The following is a 17,970-nucleotide window of genomic DNA, read 5'->3' on the forward strand; positions in this document are numbered from 1 at the left end:
CCCCCAAAATAAGAGGTTGCTCTGCCCACAGTCTATGAAGGCAGCCGCTGTCCCGCCTCCACCGTTTGAAATGTTAGTCCCGCTCGCCTGCCAGAGTTTGTGTAGTCGTGCCACAGTCTTTCGCTTTGGAATCAAATCGGGCTAGTTTTTTCGCTCTAAACAACAAATTACACTCGACTGATTTATAAATAAACACGCTCAGGGAAATCATCTGTTCAGTCTTGGGGGCAGGCTGCTGCTTGTTTAGGAAAATCTCTTCAGGCAGGTGTTCGTGTCAAACAATTTCAATCAGATGGACGTCGGGAAGTGTTCACTTGCGTGGATGACGTGCACTTTCAGTAATGCGTTTCGTCCAATTCTGGTGGGAGATTTCACGTGATGCCTTCTGACAGTATGACATCGTAGATCCCGAGGACAGCATACGTCCACAAAAAAACCAAGACACAAATGATTAGACTCATAGTAAGCGAAAGACACTACAGATTGGCTTGGGTTTAAAAGAGACCGACAAGACACGTTGTTATTTACATTCATAGGCGTGGACCAGGGTGGCACGTTCTACCCCTGGAATCTGATTGGCCAGCCCCAGGTGGCACCCCACTATCCTACCTAAACCACGATCATTAAAACTTTGAACACAGGAATGTAAGACACTAATGTTGGTAATGGTAGTCGAGACGAATAGTAAATTAAGAAAGCAGGGTCTGGACACACCACTGTTTACATTAAGGATCCAATTATTAGAATAGAACAGCCGCCCTTAGACGAATGCACCTGCTTTCACCTCCCCCAAGATGGTAAACCCCTCAAGGGACACCCGGGTGCTTTTCAACACTTCTGGGGCAAATCCTCCATTCTATAGGCACCTGGCAACCTCGTACCTCTGACAGTAAAGCTGTTCTCTGGAAAGGTCCAACCACAGTAAGTGACACAATAGGCTCTTACTGACAATCGACTCGAAGCGTTAACCTTAATAGCGTAGGAGCTTACAGACCCAGATAGAAGGGTTTTCCTTATCCTGGTAGGTGGCTGATAAGAGCTTTCTGATTCTGGAGAAGTTTGGGTCACCATGTTCCTCAGCTTACAGCCCCTCCCCCTTGTCACTGGATAGGAAGGTTAAAAAAAGGTCTGTTGGCTCCTTCCAATATAAGTTGGTTGCAAAACGGCATTCATCACGCACCACCACTGAAAGATCCTGTTGGTGTGTATCAACCAATCAAATATCCCAGCCCAGTACGGGGGTGGATGATGCCCGCGTGCAGAACTGAACTATGGAACAGCGCATTGCCGTGGGGAGAGTTCTGCGGGTCAGGTGCTGGCGCTGCGCCTTCTGACTGTAATGTAAGGTAGTACAAAAGTGCTACGTGACATTACAGAAGTCAGAGGCTACCCCTGACCACTTTCGCGCCCCCTGGGGTTGTAGCTTAGACCAGCCCCTCCCAACACAATGCCGGCAGGAAACTGCTAATTAGTCACTGAGTGGTTTCGTGCTGGCATTGTGATGGGAGGGGAGGTGCTGTGTCCCTCCACCCTCCGCACCCCCACAGTCCGAGGCTGCTCCCTGGAATGTGTGTGGCATGCTGACTTCTCGGTGACAGGCCGCCACGGAGTCCGTTATGTGAGATGTGCCATTGCTTGCCGGCTTTTCTGAGGTGGTCTGAGACTTCATGCTTTCTGTGAGGTTGTTTCACGTTTATGGTGGTTCAAAAACAAACGTGTCCAAGCCTCTCTGTAAGGTGGCACCACAAGTGTGTTCATCCTGTCTCCATTTGGTAAGTCACACCCTACCCCCTGCTCAAATAGCCCTAAATGTGTGGAGTATGAGTGTGGGGTGAGGGGTTCAGGAGAAGGTCCACTCGCAGACAGGAGCACTGTATGTGGCACGTTAAGGACTCTACTTGCTGTGTTGTGGCGTCCCCATTTACAGCAAAGTTCATGGGCACCTCCAGTCCTCGGGTGGGAGATCACAGGCAGCTTGGGAGCTCCACGCTGGCTTCTTGCATATGCTCATCATGGCATCACAGATGTCACACTGTCTGAGGAGACCCCATATGGCCCTGAAAGGTTGCAAGCAGAAATGTGGGGGAGGTCTAATAATGGGGTCCTTTCTCCAAGCCCCTCCGATTGTTTTAAAAACAAACATTGCGCAAGACATAAGGAATAACAGCATTTGGCATATTAACAAGTAGTCTGAAGCACCGCCCCAGTGTGCACTGATTCCATGACTTCTTGGCATCACACGTGTCGTGACATCACACTGCTTCCAGAAAGTGAACATGTCCGGCAGCCTAGCAAACTCAAGCATATAGGTAGAATCCGGCGGGTTACCAGTCATCCACATCTGCGCAGCTCCCGTTCACATACAGAGCAGATAGCTCGTTGGGGCTAGGTGCCTGCTGCTGAGAGCCATGTTCACACCCGTAATCCGTTTCCCATCGTCCTTGGTTTGATTACTACTAAGGCAATGACGCATAGAAAATAGTGAGAATTACGAATTGGGTATTTTCCCTAATTTGTATTTTACGGGGGGATCTGTTTTTAAGCCCGGAAAAATTCAAACTGCCCCCCCCCCCTCTCTCTGTCCCAAGATTGCAGATGTAGGTACTTCAAAGAAATTTTCACCTAGGAATCATCTTAAAGGTCATCACCATGAAGCGTCACATAACACATGTGCTTTCCTTAATACAATCCATTGTATTCAGACACATAACATTTTTTTATTTTCCAGCACGTGTGATGTCAATTAACAATCATTACAAAACAGTAACTTACAACGTGTGCTTTTGATCAGAAATGACAAATTGAACACACACAAGGGGATAAAAAAAAAACATTAAATGGGGTGGAAATAGAACAAATGGGGCAGTAGATGTAATGATTTCTTACTCGTATCAAAAGCTTCCAAATATATTTCTAAAGGAAGATTAGAAAACATTGAAAAGAATTGAAAAAAGGTGAAAAAATGGGACACTCTATGGTGTTAATCTAACACTTTTGTCAACAAGCTTTTAAACATAAATGAGCATTTCATCATGTGTCCACACCCATCTTTCTATAGGACATTAAACTTCATTTTCTGTTTAGGCACAAGAACACAAGATCAGAACCTGGAAATTAGTTACGGTCTGTTTAGATATCTAACTAATTTCCTAATGATTCGTAGGTGAAAAATTCTTTGAAGTACCTACATCTGCAATCTTGGGACAGAGAGGGGGGGGGCTCCGTTTTTGTTTTTGTTGATGCATAGAAAACGTTTAAAACGGTGCCAGCAAGCACTCTATGTAAATTGGGTCTGCACCGGTTGGAGCCCTTTTCGCACACCTAACGGACGTGCAGCGAGGCCTTTATAAATGGACTGATTCAGAGCGAAGCCATTAACTGGGGCTCGGTCCCGACCGGACCTTCTGGAAATTCATCCTTTTTGCAACTCCCTTTGCGAGGAATGAGTTGCAAACAGGATGTAGCTTTGCTCCCTGTGCTGCCTGCCCCTCAAGTCCCCTCTGCCTCTCTTGGGGGTCACCCCCCGGAACTCCTATGTTCTCCACAAGGCGTAACCAGAATTATCTAACAAGTGGGGCCGGAAGCTAATGTAGTGGGGACCCCTGCAGTGACATTAACACCTGTAAAAGCCGACACTGCGCTGCATTTACAGATTTTGGGTGGGCCTTGCCCCTTCAGGCCCTACCCGGTCTACACCTCTCCCCATACTCATCTTATGCGAGGATACTCCCGTTATCCTCTCTTTTGCTCCACTCTCGTTTCCCCTCCCCGCTTCCCTGTCCACCTGACCCACCCCTTCCCACTACCCTCCACTATCGATTATTTGCATTGCTGCCTGCCTCTGAGCAGGGGCACATCCCTGCGGCGTTTTTCTTTTTCTCAATGAGTAGCCCTTTCGGCTCAGCATAATGCGCAGAGGGCAATGTTAAGAGGCCAGCAGAACGCGGGAAGGTCAGCCACGCCTCCGGGCGTCATTGCGCTCTTAGCATAGGAAGCAAGTTCTCTTCTCTTTTGTCAGTGATCGCGTTCTGCATGGGGTGGGCCTTCCAGTCTTATCGTGGATGGTGTTGGCATGCTGAAATTGCAAACATAAGGTAGGTGAAATTGAAATGCTTTGTGCATATTGTGTAATTTGTATGTATGTATGCAAGTAGGGTTGTCAGAGTTCACGTGTGGGAATGTGTCCACGTTTGAATGTTTTTATGTATGCATGCATGCATGCATGCATGCATGGAAGGAGGTGTCTGAGCGCTGTATGAATGTACAGTTGAATGAGAGAGTGCTTGTTGTGTGAATGTGAAGAATGGGAATGAAAGTGTGTGTGTGTGTGTGTGTGCCTGCCCTGACTGTATGGGGGAGCCGGCCTTTAGGAAGGGAAAACTACTGTCGGCTTAGTTTTTATACTGGGTATCAATGGTAAAGGAAACTTGGGTGCTATTGCATTGCTAGACTGGCATACTTTGGTGCATCCAGTCTAGCTATACTATTACATTCTTACTGTGTCCTGTTATTTTTTATTTGGCATCAGTGGTAAAGCAAACATGAGAAGTACTGCCATGCAATGTGATGAATCCAGGGAATTCGTCCCTCCTTCCTCAAGGAGGAGCCACCCCCTTTGGGACTAGGGATTTGAGTCCACTATGCAATACCCTTCCTAGGGTACAGGGCAAGCAGGATCTCACGGGGGTGTAAACACCCCAACCCCAATACCTCCTCTGTCACTCACCGGGGACAAGGAATCTTCAAGTAAGGATTTGTTCCACCTCCCTCTACTTCAGAGTCCCAAATGTATGTTGAGTTTATGGTAATTGAACAGTGCAATCATGTACTGGGACCTTTTAAAGTAGATGGCTTGGTTGCTGACCACTATTTTGTTGCTGCCCCTCTGTGAAGACTGAAACCAAGTGAATCTTCCCCTCCCCTTCCAGGGAGGGGCATGAAAACACCTGGATGCGAAGAGAAGGGGGAAGTAGCCGGAGAGTGAGAAACGCTGGCTTACTTGAGTGTGCAGATGAGGGAGTCTCTTCCCTCGCAGGAGGATCTGAGCTGAAGAGCCATGCAATCTGTGCGATGGGTGGAGACCAAGGGCAGCCTACGCTATGCTGCCACTTTGACGAAGGCAGGGAGCCTGACGAGCTGGAGACCGCTGAGGATGGAAGCAAATCTAAACCAGAAGAAACGTACCGACGTTCTACCATTCTGACATCAGAGTTCCGGAGAGGAAGAAGGGAAGCGAGAATGCTGATGCGCCGGCCACAGGCAGGTCAAGAGTGTGGAACCGCGTTGGCCAGAAAGACCTCCTCCACGAACTAGCACCACTACTGGACCGAAGGTATGCAGCGCTGTACGTGGAGCATGTAAAGGGCAGTGAGGCCACAACTGAGCCCACGCTTTACACACCACACGGAAGAGAAGCACATGGCTTTGCAGGTCCGTAGCCCACGCTGGGCTGAGAATCTGAGTATTCCACGAGGTGGTGAGAAAAGAAAAACAAATCGAAGCAGGGCTGAGCAGGTCCATAGCTTGTGTGAGGTTGAAAGTATAAATACCCTGCAAGGGGCAAAGAGTTTTGTTTTTGTGAATACCGACCTGCCCAGGTCAGGAGGACCAGTTACCGAATGGCTGACTAGACTGTTGGTTTGCCAGGAGAAAACAGACATTTTGGTTTTGTTGTCGGGAATACTACAACAGCCAAATGTCTGAGAAGGGCTTTGAGAACTCTTTGGTGGGAGTCAGAAAACAAGCCACCACTTATTTACCTAAGGGAGAGTAATTGAGCAATGTATTGGGCGTTCCAGTACAATATTACGTTTGTGGGTGGGGTGTAGGCTATGGGTCTTGCCAGCCTGCGTTTAAGGTAATTTAAAATGTTAACTCGGTAGAGTTGGTTGGACTATCCAATGCATAGGAATATTTGTGTTTTGTTGGTATCGATATGGGTGTCCTGCTGTCGTTTGAAGTACTATTTTACAGTAAAAGTTCTGCCTTGTATTTAAAATATAATTAAAGTAACATTACTTATAAACATCACAGTTATGCATTGTGTGACATACTTTGCAGTGGTTCTGCTGGTAGTACTGAGCATGCAGCAGAATCAATGCCCTCAAAGACTCATTAGCACCTGGGCAGGGAGCCAGCCAATCAGGTGGCTAAGAACCCAGGCTTGCACTTATTTTTAATCCCGCCGGATCGGATGTTAACGCCACATGATAAACCCAGCAGGTATGCCATTTGCCTACTTAGCACTGAGCAGCTTCTGTAAAGATGGCTGAATGGATATCTTTACAGGAACCCTCTACAGCTGTGAAACAGTGTGTACCTTTGGCACACAGTTTTGGTTCTCACCCTTCTATGGCTTTGGGTATCTTTTCAAAGGTTTATTGATGCACTTGCGCATTCAGATTTACTCTTCACCATTTTAACTTCTCCATGATCTATTTCATGGTTGCACCTTTTCAGCAGCCACAGACCTCTGAAATGTGGTGCAGGAGAGGGAAATTAGCGCTTGCTTCTAGACATCATTTTAGTGCCACCTGTGGCCACTCTGTGCTGGACATAAGATGTGTATAGGCATGTTATAAATGCCATATCATAAGTGTTTCAAGGCGCGACGAGGCAAGGGAGGGGAGAACAGGGGAAGACAAACAACGATCCTACTAGGCCAGGTGTCTTTCAGATCGCGCGTGCGAGGGTAGGGAGAAAAGGGAAGAGTGCAAGGGCAAGGGCGAGGGGAAAGTGCAGTGCAGTGCAGTGCAGTGCAGTACATGTAGGGAGAATAAATACGAATAAATAAAAACAGCCTGATGGTGGCAAGTGCAAGGTAAGAGCAGACATAAGTGCAGGTAAGGGGACTGAAGGATTTCAGAACCAGTCCCCAAGTGCAGGGGGTTGCTGGGGAGGCAGGGCAGGTGAGCAAAATGCGGGACCTGGCCCCAGGATCAGAAAGGGTGGCCAGGTAACCGGTGCAGAATCGGCAGGGAATTTCAGCAGGGGAGAGAGGCAGAAAAGGCGGCTTAGGTATGCATTTAATATTGCAAAACGATGCATCATTTTTAACCTTTACTTTTCTGAAGTTGTGCATTTGAATATAAAAGTGTTTACTTTTCTGAAGTTGTGCATTTGAATATAAAAGTGATTGTTTAGCACAGTGCATGTGTTTATTGATTAGAAAGAACTCCAAAGATAATGTGAAGTGGCCAATGAGGTTTTGGCTGGTTTGCATATTAAACAACATTTTGGGAAGATGAGAATGACCAAAGACCCTTATAGCTGTCATATGTCTGAGCGAGTTGTCTGACTGAATCACTAAATGCCTAAAGCACTCTACATTTGGTACCCGTGTCCTTTATTTTTTTAAACAAAAGTCACCCTTACAATAAAGCTTTTGTAAATATTAAGCATATATGCAAGTTTGGCCATCAAAAGCTTTTGCTGTCAGAGTGGAATTCCAGCTAATATCTCAAAATTACTCAGTGTTGTGGATCCGCCAGACTCGGAGAAACAAAATTGGCTTTATTTTTTAAAAATGACAACCAGTAAATTGAAAATAAAATGCAGCTCCTCTGGCAATCTGCCGTCCTAGGCCTGGGCCAAACCGGCCTTGTTGTAAATACATCTGTGTATAGGCACAGTCTGCATGATAATGCTTTTTGTAACGGCGTATATTGTGGGCAAAGGCATCATAAACATGTTTTTGAAAAATCTACTTTGCACTGTTGGTGACTTGCATCAATTAGATTTAGTCATGTGCTACCATACAAAACTGATTGCAAACTGTGGCCTTTTACCCAATTTTTCACAAAAAGTGGCCTGGAAAATGGGCCATTACAATCACTTTGTTTCAAAAGTGTCTTTTAAAACTAAGGGGTTAAAACCCTCTTCATCGATTCGGGCTCCCTCTTGCTTGATCGCTCACGCATTTTCGAGGCAAACATTTATGCCCCTTTTAATTAAAAAATCCTCTGCCACCACTTGGGACAATACAGAACCCAGCACTGAGGGGGTTAACAGTGGAAGAAGAGTGGTGGCAACTTGGGAAGAGTCAGAATGGCTGGTGAGATGTAGAGAGTCATTGGGGAGAAATATAGGAGACTTAAGGAGTGTGGGACAAATGTGAAGGCTTGAAATCCTAGGGGGAGAAGTGAGGAGTGACACCTTGGGCTGGGCTTTTCATTGTGTGCCTTGCAACTTGTACTTGATTTTCCTATAATCAATAGTGGTCTATAGATCCCAGCATGCCAAGTAATCCAGGACTGGCTCAGGGTGTTGCACATGAAATGAGACTGCCTGCTAGCTATGGGCATATGGTGAGTCATGAATGTCCTGGCCAATGACCTTTAAATGCACTTCTTTACACAACAAACAGCAGTATTGTTATGAATATTGGATTTATTAGAGACCAGCGTCATTTCTTTTTAGTGCGGGTGGAGTGAGGTTTTAGGGGTGTGCCATGTAAAACGATCCCTGGGTTTTTGTTTTTCCGCTGTAGGTTGTTCTAGGCCCATATCGGTTCATCGGGAAGCATAGACCGGATGTTATTGATCTTTGTAGTTTTACTGCCGGGTATTGCAGCGCTTTTTGACTTTTCCTTGTATAGTGGCTTAGCTTGAGAGCCATCCTCGCGTCTTTGTTTAGCTTGGTCAGTGTGCTCATCTGTAGACACGTGTGGGTCTTAAACCTAGTTATCGCCTCAAGTGCGCCTCGAGTTGGCTTTTCTTTGTTTAAAAAAAAAAAGCAAAGAAATTGCGAGCGCTTGGAGGCCGGGGCTGGCCGGATCCCGAGATCCGGCTACACATCTATTGCCGGATCTCGGGTCCAACGAGAGCCGGCCCAATGACCAGCGCTGGTCTCACACCCAGCAGAGGGCCTGCAAGCAGCGTAGCCCCCACTCTCCCCAGGAGAAGGGTGCAGTGAAGAGTCGAGCAGGGCACGATAGGGCCTGGCACTCTCGCAGACGCCTTTTAACTGCTTTTTTTTGTTGCAGCAAGAAATAAACAGTTAAGCTCTTTGACTAAGCAGCAATAAATCCAGCAAGTGCTAGCATACGTTGATGAATGCATGAAGGGTGGGGTTGTACGAGAGCTATGACGCTGCCGATCGACCGCAGGTCCTGGATGCTCCAGGCCAGAAATGTACGCACTAGACCATATGAAAGGACCGTTGAAACGCCTCCGAAATGTCTCATTTGGGGATTTTGCTCTGCAGGAACTATGTGAATCAGCATACTTGGGTTTAAAGGGCGTGCACCTTTTATACTTTTCCAGTAACGCTTTAGGAACATATCCTCTATTTTATTATCATCGCATTTTATTGTTTAAAGTGCGGACCTAGCTCGAGAGCAGCATTTGGGCTGCTATTTTTTAACAGTAGTGCAGTGCTGTGAGTTGCAGTCTGCGCCTGCATTGGGATTCCTCTCTGGTCACTGGTTATGTGTTATAAAAGCAATGTTTTGAGAGAATTGCGATTGTGCGGGCATTCCGAGCTGACAAGTTCCAGAAGGTGGGGGCGTGACAAGGGAAGGACTGCAGCGGTGATTAATTTTCTGAAAGACAAATGCTCATTTGTCCTGTACACTTTATTTGACTAGGAATGCATATTTTCACATCCGGCGATGTCGCTTCCTATTTCATAAATGAATAACCCTCCGCCCAACACACACGCACGCAACTGAATACTGCAATGTTAATTATGAGAGATGGGCTTGTGTTTTTGTCGGGGCTGCCCCTTGTTGCTAAAGATTTCAGTATGTCCCGCTCTGTGCCCCTTTCGAGACACGTGTGACTTTTCTCTCCGAAGGCCCTACATGTCTGTGGGAACGCTCCGTGACCAAGTGATTTACCCCGATACGGTGGAGGACATGGGGAGGAAAAACTTCTCCGACCGGCACTTGGAGGACATCCTCAACATTGTAAACCTGAACTACATTGTGCAGAGGGAGGGAGGTAATTATAGTTTCTAAGTTACACTGGTGAAAATGTGATGTTTTGCTGCACGGCTCAATGCTCGATTCGTATACTTTGCATACTACTGCCATCTAGTGGCTCCGAGTGAAATAGATCCGAATGTTCTTGAAATGTAATCATGTGGGTCATCTTCTAGCTTCGAAAACCATCACATCATTCCACTCCCCCACGCCACGCCACCGGTTACTTTAGCCTCCAAAACCCAGGTAATATGGAATGGGGTCCTAGAATGCCCGAATTTACATCAAATGTCATCCATAAACTCTTTAAAAAAAAAAAAAAAAAAAGGCCCATCTGATTCTGACAAAAATGAACTACTTCGTTCATTTTGTAGAACCGGGACTGGTGGCGAGTTGGTTAATTAGTGTCACAGGTTCAGAGCAGCAATAGCTCTGTGAGTAGTTTTGGTGAAATCGTAAAGTCGTATAATTGTACTTTTATTGTGTGTTTTTTTTGTTTGTTTCATTTACAGTGTTCGTTAGACTTGAGCAGCCGAAAACACACTGCTAACTGCGTGCAGAATGCATTTGTAATAGCTCAGTTGTTGGTGATCATATGCAGGGGATTGGTTCGGCCAATACTATTGGGAAGGGGCGGTTCTAAGGGTTTCCCATCAAGCTATGCAGTGTACCCATCTAAAAATAAGAGCACAGCGATTTGGGAGCCAGTAGCTATATTCTGTAACTGCTGTGCCGTCAGGATCGTGCTTTGTAATCACCTACATTTGCAGCAGTGGCGTGTCCAGGGAGTGGCCTAGGTGGCACGTGCCACACCTGGAATCTGATAGGCCACCCCATTATCCTCAACGATGATCATTTAACTTTAAACACAGGAATGTAAGGCACTAATGTTGGTAATGACAGTAGATATGGGTACTGGAGACAAATAGTAAATTAATGCTATTCAAACGTGTGTGTGTGCATGCACGTGCATACTTAATGCCACCCCTATGTCGGGGCCCACGTGGAGTCTGGACAGACCACTGATGTGCAGAGTGCATTTCAGTCACAATCCCATCCTTTAAAGCCTCCCACACAAAAGTCTGTATTACCCCCTCCAAGTACCCCCCTGACCTTATGACGGCCACCTAGCAAACACTGTAGTATTGTTTATTTCTCTTAATCTGAGAAGGGAACCAAGGCACACGCATGATGTAGCCATGGGTGACTTAACAGATACATAGCATGTGCTATATAAATGGTCAATATTATTGCCATCATAATATTATTTATGGGCTGAAATACCCACTACCGTACCTTGTAAGGATATTGCAAGTCAGAGGAGGATTGTGACCCAATGGGGAGCAAGGCTGCGTGTCTTTGTAAGGTCACCCAACTCCAAGGTGACCTGCAATATCCTTTTTGTGTGTGGAAGGGGGTATTTTATTCCTTATAGTGCATGGCCACACACTGCCCTTCCCTTTAATACCTCATCTCTTGCAATGGATCCTCCAACTGCTGATCCATATAATCGATATGGAATCAGGATTTTAAAAAGCAAAAATACAGACGGAACGTGTTGCAGAAAAATAGTTCAGGCAGCTTAATGAAATGTACTGAAACATGTTTCCCATGTGGTGCTTTCAAATGATACGATGTGACATTTGAGTAATAACATGCATATTCTCGCACACGTGTTAAAATCCAGCAGTGCACACATTAAGCATTCAGCCATAAACCGTTTGTCCATTAATGACTGTAAAGTGACGCAGAAAACTATTTTGCAAGCCAGGAAATAAAACCGCTTTTGACTGCTTTAATTAAGTGCTGCAGTAAACTCTGGAATTCTCTCTGCTGGCTCAAGCAGTAGACTACTGATGTCACAACTAAAGCGTAATAACTGAGTACAGAGCAGTTGTGATGTCCTTTTCTTTTTGCAGGTCAGTTGTGATGTGACAACTAGCCTGTAATAAGAAAATAATGTCCAGGCTTTTATACAATATTGCAGGCTGCCATAACTATTGATGAGTGAATCCCTTTCCTTAGAGCACATGTTAAAGAATACCTTCTAGGTGGGACTAGGTGAAGTCTTTGGCCTTGTCAGCGGGGGTTAAGCACCCCTCTCTGTGGCAGGTGCAGGGTGGAATCCAGAGCCAGCCCTCGATATGGGGGAGAATTTAGCCAATGGGAGACACGTTTCTGGCCCCTCCATGCCATTGTGTCTTTGAAGACCCTGGTCTCCAGCCTAACTTTAGGTTAGAATGCTCGCTAGTGTTTGTCTTGAAATTCAGACGGTCCCAGCACAAAAACAAAGAATGAAAGAGAATGCCCTTTGAAAGCACCAGCTACAGGAATCCGGAATTCGTATGCTGCGGAAGAACAGAGACAAACCGCCACAGCCCCTTATAGACCCAAACGCTGCCGAATGGCTTGAGAGAGACGACTGCTGCTGCTGCAGCTGTGCAGCCAAGTAACCACAAAACCTACGATTGGAGTCTGCCTGCTTGCGGTATGACCCATACATACCCGCTAAACCACCAGGGACATTGTCAAAATCTACTGCCACAGCCAGCGGGAACGGACCCCAAAACATGAGCTGTTGCAGTGAACTTGGTTCACGACCATGGAAGTTACGGGGCAAGCCCTCGTGGAGACAGTAGGTGGGGGTTGGCCCCCTTTTCAAAGCTCTCCCATTGCACATACACATCCTGGGGAAGGGAGGGCAGTACAGATTGGATAGGATGAAGTGACCAGTCCCAAAGGAGGCAGCGGTAGTTAAGTGAGGAATAGGCAGCTCGAAGTGTAGGTTTTTCAAGTGAGGTCCGAGGTCTAGGACGACTAAGAGACCAGCAGGAGGAGGCAAGGAGTGGTAGCTTGTGGGGGAGATTTTTGGAGCAGCTGCGGTATTGGCTTGGGAGCTAAAGTAGTTCTGCCATTTGAGTGTGCGTGCTTGTGGGGAATGAATAGAGGAAGTTAGTGTAAGGAGTGGCTGTAAATTGGTTGGTACAAAGTTGAATGAGGAGGTTTGTGTAATAGTGGGAGGAGGAGTGTTGTGGGAGGAGGTGTGTGAAGGGGAGTAATAGTAGATAGGGGGAATAAGAAGAGGAGTAATTACATCACGGATGGAGGTAAGGAGTAGGAGGAATTTAAACATCTTTGGGATCGAGAACGGGTGAGAGGAGCAGGTTGGAGGGAGTTGCAGTGAGAGTAGAAACGAAGAGGTGACCTAGGATTTACAACAAAGAGCAAGTGCAAAGCACTGTCCAAGACCCCATTAGACCACTCACCTTTGGGTACAGTAGGGACAGCTACGCAGTCAATGAGGGAGATTAGATTGCCTGCAATTTAGGAAGTCGTCAATAATCGAAGTCTGTTACTAGACAGTAGGGGCTACTATTCAGCAGCACTAACTCAGGGTTACAGATGCCTGCGCTGAGGTGGGTAATGGGTAGATGAGAGAGAGAGAGAGGGAGAGAGAGAGAGAGAGAGAGAGAGAGACCTCCCTAAACCACAGATACCTGGTGCTCACACGCACCTTTGACTCTCCCTACTCCCTCTACTGATCCGAACTTCGGTTCCCAAGGGCGTTCAACCTACCAGTGCCTTCAGACCATACCAATGGTATATAAGGCACTATATAAATGCAAAATAACATAACATAACTAGACAAAGAAAAGCAACACTTCAGCCTTTCAGACAGTTCATGGTGTTTTTTGTGACATCGCATAAGGCACAGTGATGTAAAGTGATTTGCCCAGGCTCACATGTACTTTGGTCAAGTGGAGAAGCTTAGTTGTTAGCCCAAGATGGTAGAGTACATCTCCGCTCTTCCCATCTTTAGTTCTGTATCAGTGTGCAATGCTTTTTGAGTAGTTGCGTTTTCTTTTTTTTTTATATTGATCTTGTATTAGATTTAAAGTCATAACAAATAAGATTAAAAATACATATCAGGAACAATTCAATAAAAACAAAAACGATACAAACATATATATCACAGGATTCACCACAGTAGAAAAACATCATATTGCAATATGTATAGGTTATAAAACCACCTTATGCAAACAGATTTTGGTACCTGCCCCAAATCTGATCAAATAAATTCATCCTTTTGTTTCTAAAAAGGATAATGCTCTCCATTCTGTTCACTTGTCCGAGTAGTTGTCTTAAAAAGCTGACCTGCAAAGCACAACAGAATATATTCGACATTTCTATCGAAACACGTCGGTAATGGGCAAAAGAGCACAACAGAGAGTGCCTATCTGCCAAATGAGGCTAAAGAATCCCCCTGACGTTTCTGGATTAGCTATACATATCATAAATCGACACCCTGCCCTGATTTTCCATGAGTATGTGAGAAATTGACAAATCTGGTGAGAAAAGTATACTTGCCTACATCTGCATATTATTTAGTGATTGGTTCCAGTGGTGTTTACAGATGCATGTGACATCATACACCTTAACATTCAAGACAGTTGTGGCAACATAGGGGTGAGAGAGAGATTTTCACATCTTGCTAGGAAGGACATGGTGCTTTATCTCTCCAAGGTCAATACAACAGTTCTGCCTGGTAGTGATAACACAAATGTCCCACATGTATTTTCTGATGTACAAGTAGAAATTTTGCCAGGTCTTGTGAAGTGTCTTGTCACTTGACATTGGGCATCCTGATGGATCTAAAGAGCGGGGGACCGTATTCGAACAGAGCTTTAAGAATTGGATTGGCTCAGTGGCAGGTCTGACACCCACATCCAGTCCTGGCTGTTCAGTCAACAGCAGTTTGCATTCTGGGATTTGTAGTGTAGCTTTCCCTATAGGTATTGGCATATAAATCATGAAATGTTAAGCTTAATTGGCGGAAGAGCTAGGCCCGACCATAAATCTGCTACGTTCCCACCACTACATGCTTACTTTACATGCTCCCTATCGCCATTCCCCTTTCTTCTTTCTTTGGCTTCTTGTACATTTACTTTAGGCTAATTCTTGTATAGTGCCCAATCTGTATATACCTCCCTGTACAGATGAAGAGAATACGTCCTGCATATACTGTACGCACGTGACATTGGACACATTGATTCTCTATAGCATTTGCACATCATGGCGCAGAGCTCAGTTACATGATGGTGTGTGTGCAGCAGGCTGATATATTGATTTGATTTGTAAGGCATTCCTTGTGCCAATCACTCCACAGATCTGAACTGACTATGCCGCAAGTCGTGTGGTACGCAGCGTTTTGCTTTTCCCTTCTAAATGTGAAGCTGCAAGTGTCAGAAAACCAGAACAATAGGTAGCACTGGATGCCCTAATCATGTGTGCCACTGAGACCATTTCAGATGTCTGCATGATTTTATTTGGATGGACTGTATTATTAATAAAGTTTTCCTACTCTTTTATCTTTATATGAAATGGGCAAATTGCATTTTTTGCCTTACGTGAATAAAATGTGCAGTTTTCACGAAAAAGTATATATTTTTATGTTAAACAAGCAGACTGCTTCGCACATTTATTAAAGTGTTTGGTTGACCCCTCCCCCTGCCTCCCCCCCAGGTCCTTGATCAGCCTCCAGCGAAGAAGGGTCATCCGACACCCCCATTTCAACCTCCACCACCACATCTGGTCCCTTCTCCCCCTGCTGGCTCAGACACGGGCACAGATATGGCCACAACTACTACGGACGACGAGGATATCGTCGCAGCGGACAGCAAATTTCTACATTTTGATGCTCCGCATAGGGTGTCCCCACGGCCGCCGGATGAGGTGGGATCGTTCCACTCCATGATCTCCAGATTCTGAGCTATTCCAGCTAGTGCCCAAGGAAACCAAGAAGGAGGGTTTCTTGTACCAGAGGTGCGAGGCCAAGAGGAAGACGGTAATGCCGGTGCCCCTTCTGGATGATGTTTGGGAAGAGGGTCTGCCCTCACGAAAAACCCTTGCACGGCTCCATCCAAACTGGATAGGCTGGAGAAGAAACATTGGGTGCCCGGCTCCGCGCCCAAGTGCCTGAGGTCGCAGCCATCGCCGGATTCGGTGGTGTTGGCGGACACGAGGAAAAAGTCGGCCAGCTTGTCCTCGTCGTCTTCGGTCCCTCTGGACAGCAAGGGGAAGAGGAGGGACACCATGGGAAAGAAGGTGATTTACACTGCAGTGTCCACTATCAAGTTGACCCTAGCCAGGTATGACGGGGACTTGTGGTACAAGCTGGGGCCTATTGTGGAGTTCCTCCCCGATGATATGAAGATGAAGGCAATCGCTCTTTTCCAGGAAGGGAAGGTAGCGGCTGATCACACCATCAGTGTCATTGGACGTCGCCGACACAGGGTTCTGGTAAATGGGGAACAGTGTCTGTCTGCTCCGTCAAGGCTGGATGAAGGCCACAAATTTCCACCAGGAGGTTCAAGTGAAGATGCTGGACATGCAGTTTGATGGAGAGAGCATATTTGGGAAAGCCGTCAACGAGTCCCTCCAGGCCATCAAAGTGGATACGGAGACGGCCCGTTCCTGGGGCACCCTCAGCAGCACTGCACTACTTTTCGCTCCTCTAGGGGAAAGTCGAGCAGGTAATCGAAAGGCTTCTCCATATCGTACCGTCAGCCCTCCAGATCCACAACTCAGAAAGCCTACATAGGCTGTCCCAGGCCTACGGAAGCGGAGGACAGCGTTGCCGTCACCCGCAGGGCAGGACGCCAGCACTGAAGCAAGCTGGGCCCCCACTCGTGCACCCTGCGGCAGGCCAGCTGACGAAGTTTGTCAGCGAGTGGAGAAAGATCACCACCGACAGATGGGTGCTGGACGCTCTCGCCCAAGGACACACCCTGGAGTTTCAAAGCAGGTGTCCGCGGATCTCCCCGGTTACCCATCAGGGGCAGCCTATCCCTCAGCTTCTGGAAGAGGTACGGTCCATGCTGCAAAAAGGGGCGATAGAAATAGTTCCCCCAGCGACTCCGGGGTTCTGGAGTCTATTCCGGATACTTTCTGATCAGAAAGAAGACAGGTGGCTGGAGGCCCATCCTAGACCTACAACATCTGAACAAATACCTAAAGTCCCAAAAATTCAGGATGGTCACGTTACAACACGTGCTCGGCCAACAAGAAAAAGAAGACTTCTTGACATTGTTGGACCTGGAGGACGCCTACTTCCACGACCCCAATTACAAGATACATGAGACGTTTCTACTTTTCGTGGTGCAGGGACAGCACTACCAGTTCAAGGCCCTAAACTTCGGCTTTCAGTCTGCCCCCAGAGTGTTTATGAAATGCCTGGCACCATAGGCGGCCCATCTACGTCTACAGGGCATACAAGTATACCCCTACCTGGACGACTGGCTGATTTGCACCTGCTCGCGGGAGCTGGCCGACAGACACACAGAGGTGACCATCCGGCTACTAATGGATCTGGGATTCTCCATTCTAAGGAACACATGGTGGCAATAGTGAGACAGACACAAGTGATCACAGTTCAAGGGTGTTTATTGAACTTTTGCAAAGGTGTGATAAACCTCTATCAAAACCTAAATCTACAGATGGGAGCAAGCTACAACCATCAAATAATAATGCAGTCCTAGTGGAGTCTTGTCAAAATAAAAGGGCCTATACAGAAAAAACTATTGCCAATCCTTACCACTAATTTACAGATAGTGTGGGGGTAATGCTCATGAAAAAAGCAAAGTGTTCAGAAAATGATATACAGGATGTTCAAGCTGATTGCATCCCCTTTCCCACATTTTCAGCACAGGGCAAGGCGGTTCACTCGAGCCAAGCACACACTCTGGCTTCTTCGACACGTAGATACAGTTCTATTTCCAGCATCAGGACCTTCTGTGCCCAAGTCTCTCTTCTCATCAGTCTCTTGATTCAGAGGGCCTGATGTACAAAAAAAAATATAAAGTTCTTTTCTTCTTACAATTTTCTAATTCTGGTGTCTCACCATGGATCCCCCTCAGCCGGGCTAAGATCCCTTTTCTGTTGCTGCGGATCCTACTCTTCCCCAGCTCATATCTTTTCTAATGTTCAGAAAATATTCTTTCTCGGGTGACTCACGGTTCACCCTAATCCCCCTCAGCCAGACTCAGATC

At 46.5% G+C, this 17,970-nt stretch overlaps 1 protein-coding gene across 1 annotated transcript in view; it reads left to right on the plus strand.

The window, feature by feature from the left end:
* The window catches only part of ABCD1 (ATP binding cassette subfamily D member 1), a 282,766-nt gene that overhangs the window by 220,226 nt on the left and 44,570 nt on the right, over positions 1-17,970 (plus strand). Inside the window, exon 7 of the mRNA XM_069645376.1 lies at positions 9,796-9,941. Within this exon, the coding sequence (XP_069501477.1) occupies positions 9,796-9,941 (146 nt within the window). The remainder of the gene's footprint in view (positions 1-9,795; positions 9,942-17,970) is intronic.

Source organism: Ambystoma mexicanum, chromosome 2p, assembly GCF_040938575.1.
Source record: "Ambystoma mexicanum isolate Mex_15411 chromosome 2p, UKY_AmexF1_1, whole genome shotgun sequence".
Lineage (NCBI taxonomy): Eukaryota > Metazoa > Chordata > Amphibia > Caudata > Ambystomatidae > Ambystoma > Ambystoma mexicanum.